Source organism: Chaetura pelagica, unplaced genomic scaffold (assembly GCF_000747805.2).
Source record: "Chaetura pelagica isolate M959 unplaced genomic scaffold, ChaPel_1.0 scaffold213, whole genome shotgun sequence".
Taxonomy (NCBI): domain Eukaryota; kingdom Metazoa; phylum Chordata; class Aves; order Apodiformes; family Apodidae; genus Chaetura; species Chaetura pelagica.
The window spans coordinates 1,241,744-1,248,976 of NW_009952597.1; the positions used below are offsets into that span (position 1 = coordinate 1,241,744).

The following is a 7,233-nucleotide window of genomic DNA, read 5'->3' on the forward strand; positions in this document are numbered from 1 at the left end:
GCTGGGGATTCATGGGTGTGGTGGCCTCTGCTAATGGATTGAACAACCTGGCTGTCACTTCTGGCAAAAAAACCTACAGCCCTTCTCCCTGTGAAATATCTAAGTTGGTCTTTGCTTGGTGCTTAATTGTGATAGAGATGGAGAGTCCAGAGCTGAAGCTCGTGGCTGCCTCAGCTCAGCCCAGCCTTTGTTTCTGGCCTTAATACTTGAGTAGCCAAACAAAAACCTAGATTTGAACCCAAAATGCCAGGGAGGAGAAGGGTGTGGGGGATTCTGGAGTCACCAGAGGTGGAGGTGGTTTGGGTTCCCTCCTGGTGTCCCTACCTTCATCTGCCTCTGCCTCGCAGGGATGGACCTCTCAGCCAACCAAGATGAGGAGGGCGACCAGGAGACCTACCAGCTGGAGATCAACAAGGACACCAAGAAATGCGCCTTCAGGACCTACACTGGGAAGTACTGGACCCTCACCTCCAACGGGGGCATCCAGTCCACTGCCTCCACAAAGTGAGTCCCTCGTCCCCAGCAGCTCAGGGCCATGCCTTGGCCTTCAGGGACCCCTCTGCCTCTCACAAGGGAATCCAGGGGCGATTTTCCCAGCCTAGGCGTTCATCCCAAAACGCTTTCTAGCCAAGACAGTGAGTTCCCTGGAGAGCTGGGGCTGGGTTGGGACTTGCCACCCGTGGTGTTCGGGAAGTCCCTCGGGCCACGCAATCCTTTCTGGCTGTCGAAACACTGTACCCTGCAGTCCAACCCAGTTCCACCCAGCTGAGAGCTGGGTGGAAACCCCAACAGTGCTCTTGGCTGCCTGCCTGCCTCCTGCCTGTGGGCGAGGTCTTCCCACTGGGATTGGCCACCGTGGCATGGCTCATCCCATGAAAATGGATAGAATTGGGGTCTCCCAATCCAGCTGTGGCCCTTTCCGAGGCAGCAGGGTGGCACCGGTGGGGTCTTCATCTGGTGATTCCCCCCCCGACCACCCTCTCTGCCCCCCAGGAACGCGAGCTGCTATTTCGACATCGAGTGGTGCGACAAGCGCATCACCCTGAAGGCCGCCAATGGCAAGTATGTGACAGCAAAGAAGAACGGGCAGCTGGCAGCCTCCATGGAGACAGCAGGTAAGGGACCCCCCTGGGGACCCCTGCCCCATGGTGGAGCAGCAGGGGGTGAGTAATTGCTCCCCTCTCCCAAGTGACATTCAGAGAAGCAGGCAAGAAAGTTTTCCCTAACGGCTGCACCGCTGCAAGGGGACAGGTGGGGTGGGTGAGAAATGAGCAGGGGGCACTGCCCGCCCTCCTCATTGCTGGTGGCGTCTGGAGGTCTGGGCTCTGCAACTCCCAGGGTGGTCTCACAGCCCCTCTCCCCTTCGGAGCAGGTGAGACGGAGCATTTTGTGATGAAGCTGATCAACAGGCCCATCATCGTGCTCCGCGGCGAGCACGGCTTCATCGGGTGCCGGAAGGTGACCGGCACCCTGGACTCCAACCGCTCCTCCTACGATGTCTTCCAGCTGGAGTTCAACGACGGGGCCTACAACATCAAGGGTGAGTCCCCGGGGGTGGGGATGGGCTGGGGATGGCCAATGAAGTCCCCGCAGGTAGCTCACGGGGCCCACCTTGTCCCCTCTCCCTCTGCCTGCAGATGCCACCGGGAAGTACTGGATGGTGGGGAGCGAGTCGTCCGTCACCAGCAGCAGCGACGCCCCCGTGGACTTCTTTTTTGAGTTCTGCGACTATAACAAAGTGGCCATCAAAATCAATGGCAAATACCTGAAGGGCGACCACGCCGGGGTCCTCAAGGCATCTGCCGACACCATTGATGCCTCCACCCTCTGGGAATATTAATGCACTTTAGCGTCTCCTCCCATTGCCAACTGCTCTTTCCCCTCCTCCCTCCTGTTAATTTCTTTCGGGTTTCGTTTCTCCTCTCTGTAAAAAGGATTTTCAGACCCACTTGCCCTTCCTTCCTGCCGTAGAGTCGGTGCGTTGTGTGGGAGGTGGGTCTCCATACATCTCTGTAAGAACTGGAAAAGTGATGGGGCAGCCTCCTTATAGCTTTGTAGAGGGTCTGTCTCTATCTGCCCCCCCTGCCTCCCTTCAGGTTTGCTGGGCTTGGAAACTGCCGTGCCCCCTGCTCCTGGCCCCCAGCATCACCTTAGGTAGTTTGTTTTCCTCTCCTCGACTGGAAAAAGGGAAGATCACCTCTGTGCTCGCTCTGCCATATCAGCCCTGGTGCCACCTCTCTCTGTTCTGCCAGTGTCTCCCAGAGCACTCGTCCTGTGCCATCCTGCCCTGCTCCAGCCAGGAGCAGAGTGAGGGTGCTGGGCTCCACCAGCTCCTCCCAGCTGCCCCTGGCAGCTTCTCTCCACTCCTGGCTTTCAGGGCAGGATTCATCCCCAGCTGAGCCATAAGAGGTGACCTTACATATCACAGCATTCCTGGGGACAGGGCTGGTGTGCACCAGCACGTGTCCCCACGGAAGGGCCAGCAAGCCAACCCCTTCCCCATGCAGCTGGAAATTAATTATTTTTTAGGGTGATCCCGTCTGGAAAACCTCAGCCTTTCATCTCATGGAGCCCCGTGCTCCTTGTGTCCTTCTGCCCCTCCTTGTGCTTCTGGCTCTGGAGGAGCATCATGGAGCCCAGCAGTGGGGCCAGCCCAGCTTGTGCCAGGGCTGATCCTGTGGCTGTGCCTGGGAGGGAATGCAGGGTTGGGGGGCACTGAGCAAGCCTGTGCTGGGCAGGGGGCTTCATCCAGCCCATCTCCAGCACTGGTGGGCTTTGGTCCCCACAGGAGCCCGGCTGGCCAGTGCAACCCTCCTGGGTGGTGGCTGGAAGCATGAACTGCAGATTTTGGTTTACAGAATAGAAAAGTTCTTTAGCAAACTTTGCACAGTGATATTTGCTCAGTACCTTTTCTTTTTCCTCTCTCTCTCTCTCTCTTAAAATACTGGAACAGTGACACGGATCCCTGAGCACCTCATGCTGGATTAGGATGTGCCCATTCCCGTGGGATTCCCCGAGCAGGGCAGCTCCTGGTCTTGCACCTGAGCTTGGCTCTCCTGCCATTGCAACCCTCCTGAGGAAACAAAAAAAAAAAGAAAAAAGAAAAAAAGGAAAAAAAAATGGAAAAAAAAGACCAAAACAGTATTTTTGTTAGTCTCTATTTATATATGCTCTCCATGGCACTGTGGTACCAGCTGTTGTCTGTCCTAGGTCTGCATTAGAGTCTAACGCTGTTTGTGATGGGTGATGCTGATGTGTTTGTTAGGGTGTTGAAGGGCACTTCATCCTTTGGGGCCTTCCCAGGGCTGCTGTTTTGCTCCCTCCAAACACCCCAAGGAGCCTTTCCCCCCCCCCTGGGGAGGCAGCACAGGTCCCCCCCAGCCGGCCCCACACCAAGGGTGCTCACGGCACAGCTGCCGTGCCTAAACAGGGCCAGTCCCTACTGCTGGAGGTGAGGTAGGGGCTCCTCAGCCTTAAAGCCACGTGGGGGGACAACCCTCCATAGGAGCTTGGTGCTAAACTCTCAGCTGAGAGAGCAAGTGACCTGTCCCCTGCCAAGGGGACAACTCCAGGCTGGGGTCCCTTGCCAGCCCAGGGAACCCCAGCTGGGCTCTACCTCGGCTCTGCACTCACATCAGGGGCTGTCGCACCTGCCCGGGGACCCTCACGGCCCCTGAAGGACCGAGTGTCTTGATGAAGCCCTGAGTGACCCTGTGACTTGGCACACACTTCTCACTGGCCTTCACCCCCCCCACCCCCGTGTCACCTCCTCCCTGTCCCTCCCATCGCGGTTCAAACCATTTAACTCCCGCTCCAGCTTCTTCCATCTGACACTAGGTCAACATCTCTCCTGTCTCCTCCTCGGGTGTCGTGACTCTCTGAAAACATCTCACTCTGAACATTTTAAGTTTTGGGTTCGTTCGGGTTTGTTTGTTGTTGTTTTTCTTTTCTTTCGTCTGTTTTTTGTTTTGTTTTTTTTAATTATTGTTTGTTGTAAGTGCCATTTGTATAACTTAAAAAGAAAATAGCTTCAAATGGAGAAAGATGAATTAAAAAAAAATAAATAAAGCCCACATTCGGATACAAGCAGTGGTGACTGGTCTGTCGAGGTGACCATGGCTGGGGCTGCAACAGCCTTTCAATGAGGGACATGGAGCTTTTTGGGGTCTTTGGGGGCCAAATTGCTTCACAAAGATTGGAGGGGGAAGGGAATGGTGACCAACAGACTCACCTCCACCAAAGGATTGCAGGCCAAGCTGGCTGGAGGCTGAGTCATCTCTTGAGGTGCCCAGAGCAGCCCTAAACCACTGAGCCCATGGGCATCTTCAAGGATGGAGGAGCTACACACAGGTCAGGGAGATGCACCAGCATCTCCTGAAGACCCTCTCTCCTGCAAACCCCCTCCCCCTGCCCTCACAGCCAGGGGTGAAGCTGTACCCTCCTCTTCAGCCTGGCAATGCTGCAAAGGAGTGAAGCTGCTTTTTCTCTCCCCTTGGCTCAGATATTTCTCCCCAAAACAAAACCTGGCACACAGGTTTTGTTTTTCCCAGGTGGGAAGAGTGGTGGATGCTGGTTTAGGGTGCATGGGCCAGCAATAAGTCCCCTCCTTGGTGATACAGAGAAGGTGGAAGCTGAGGAGGGGCAGGAGCTGGGAAACCCACCTGCTGCAGCCCAGCCCAGAGCAGTGTCTGGCCAGAGGAGTCAGGATGTGACCCCAGCCCTCCCAAGACAGACAAAACCAACCCAAAAACTCAACCAACTCACCCAGGTTTGATGCTGGGGCTAAACAGTTTTGGCTAAGCAGGCAGCACCTGCTTATGGAGGAGCTGGGGGGCATCTCCATCACCCCTGCAGAGCAGCCAGCCCCCTTGCCCTCCATGTCCCACAGACCAGCTCGGCACCTGCAGGTCACCCTTTTTGGCTTTTAAAACCTAAATCTGGTCTGCTAGAGGACATTGCCAGGAGGGACCTTCAACTTCAGACACGGATTCAAGCACCACAGCAAGGGCTGAAGGAAGGAAGGAAGGATGTTCATTCCTTGCTATAAACAGGGAGAACTAAGGCCCAGCAGGAAATTCTGAGCTTGCCCTGGATCCTCCAGCAACGTCCACACGTGCATGAGCAAATCTGGCCACAACACCCCAGACCCGGGGACAAAGCAGGGAGGGAGGACCTTCTCCCTCTCCCCCATCTCCTTTGCTTTTAAGGCCAGATTCTGCATTTACCATCACTCCTTCAAGGGGCAAGGTCCCCCCAGCCTCTCCCCCCACGACACACACATCCTGGTTTCCATTTAAAGGAGTGACTGGAAACCATTTTCTAACCCATCCAGTTTTACCTCGGGAGCATGTGGAACGTATTAAGCTTTTCCAGGAGGGTCAAATGGGTTTTGCCTGGCAATTTGCAGAGTTTTCAGCAGTGCAGGCTGAGATGTGACACGACAGCCCTGCCTGCTCCTGCCTGTCCTTAGCCCTGCTCAGGATGGAAGGACAAGGCTTTGGCTGTGAGGAAAGCACAGAGGGTAAAAGCCATAGTGCACAAATTTATTTACAAAAATTCAAATTACAATATAATACAGGAACTTTTTACACACAGAATATTCGAATGGTTTCCTACCAGAAAGTAAAGAAAAATATTTTTCTTGTTGTGGGTTTTTTTTTTTTTACTTTTTCTTTTTCTTTTTTAATAAACCACCTATTTATTTTTCAGCTATTGTTATACAAAGTTGCAGAACATGCACATCTTTACAGGGTTTCTTTAACAGAACGTTTTGCTAAGTGCAAATACTAAGTTTCTCTCTCCACCTTTAAGGCAAGTAAAATGGGACACTGCAATTAACCATAAGAAGTACCTGTTAAGGATCAGCCTGGGCACAGCAACCTCCCTGTCACCTTTCCAAGGACAAATGGTTTCAAGTCCTGCGGGGCTGGAGGGAGGCTGGGATGCAGGAGTCAGGTCATGGATGGCCCCAGCAGACACCACAACCCCAAGGTGTCTTGGGTTAGAGGGGAGGAACAGCCACAGGCTCTGGCTTGTTGGTGAAATGGGTGCTTCCTCAGGGAAAGAAGCAGCACCGGGAGCCCCGCATTGCCCCAGGGCAGGGAAGAGGGCTGAGCCCACCGCTCCCATCAAACACCCATTTCTTCTCTCAAATTAGCCCGTGGTTTTGCAGGGGACATAGTGACAATACTCCTCTCTCCCCCTATCTCCAGCAGGCTCCTCCAGGACCATGACCCACAGCAGCAGAAGACACTCACATCCTAACCACAAGGATGGAGCAAGGACACCAGCCCCCCTTGCCACCTCTGCTCAGCACTTCTCCATCCCACTCGCTCCACCTCTGCACCTCTCCATCTCCAGCCTGGCAAGGCTGCAAAGATGGGATCAGACCCCCATTTTTGTCAGTGCTTCCTGCCACGCAGCTCCGTGGGACACTGGAAGAGGCCACCCCATACCTGCTTCATTGTTTGGGCCACCAGTTTAGCAGCTGAGCTGTGCTCTGGCTGCCTGAGCCACCCCTTGCAGAGGTGGGTGCTGGGGGACAACCACGACCACCCTCCCTGCCAGGGAAAGGCACGTGCTTCCAAAAGCCTGGAGGGCTCAGCCAAGCCAGCCCACAAGGTCTCAGCTATCAGACCCCCAGGATTCCCTTTTTGGAAGGGAAAGCCACCTGGGTCCAGTTTCTCACCAGCTCTGTCCCCAGATCCAATGGGACACTCTGCTCCTGGCTCCTGCAGCCATCGCTCGGTGCACGGTAGGATCTAAATCTGCCTAAAAGCAGCAAGTGAAAAACTCCTGCAGCCCCTGGACCACTGCCAGAAACTAATTAAATAATAATAAAAAAAGATGATAGCAGCTGGGAGTACAACTTGGTCACCAATGCTAGAGACACCACAGCCTTGAGGAGCTAGAACAGAGCACTCCCTGGGCTACCTTCAACAGTCCAGAGTGGAAAACAGCTGACTCAGCTCCACAAGACATGAAAGTTCCCTCTGGGGGACCCTTCTAGGGACAACAGTCCCTAGATGCTGTCACAGATCATGGTGGAGGCTGCTCCTCTCCAGGAGCCTCACACCAACGTGCCCATGGCTCACTGTACACCCGAGGAGACACTGGCTCTGGATCTCTGCCAGCCAGGGCTGGGGGAGGAGGCAGGGAGGGAGTTTTACCTGGAAAAGCAAATCAAACCAAAAGCCACCAGGATGCTCAGATACCGGGTGGGATGGGGGGGGG

At 54.6% G+C, this 7,233-nt stretch overlaps 1 protein-coding gene and 1 pseudogene across 1 annotated transcript; both read left to right on the plus strand.

Annotated features, from left to right (window-relative positions):
* The first annotated feature begins 349 nt into the window (after positions 1 to 349).
* FSCN1 (fascin actin-bundling protein 1) lies at positions 350 to 2,228 on the plus strand. The gene is made up of 4 exons (XM_009993693.1): positions 350 to 504; positions 994 to 1,115; positions 1,373 to 1,540; positions 1,638 to 2,228. The coding sequence occupies exons 1-4, from the start codon at positions 350 to 352 to the stop codon at positions 1,838 to 1,840; spliced, it is 648 nt and encodes a 215-aa protein (XP_009991995.1). The 3' UTR covers positions 1,841 to 2,228.
* Positions 2,229 to 4,315: 2,087 nt separating this feature from the next.
* LOC104385283 overlaps positions 4,316 to 7,233 on the plus strand; it is a 4,350-nt pseudogene continuing 1,432 nt past the window's right edge.

What these genes read in the sequence shown, in the direction of transcription:
- FSCN1 (XM_009993693.1), top strand. Translation starts at nt 350, where the DNA reads ATGGACCTCTCAGCCAACCAAGATGAGGAGGGCGACCAGGAGACCTAC. An exon ending in AGCCTCCATGGAGACAGCAG is followed by an intron (nt 1,116 to 1,372) that starts GTAAGGGACCCC and finishes CCTTCGGAGCAG; the next exon opens with GTGAGACGGAGCATTTTGTG. An exon ending in CGGGGCCTACAACATCAAGG is followed by an intron (nt 1,541 to 1,637) that starts GTGAGTCCCCGG and finishes CTCTGCCTGCAG; the next exon opens with ATGCCACCGGGAAGTACTGG.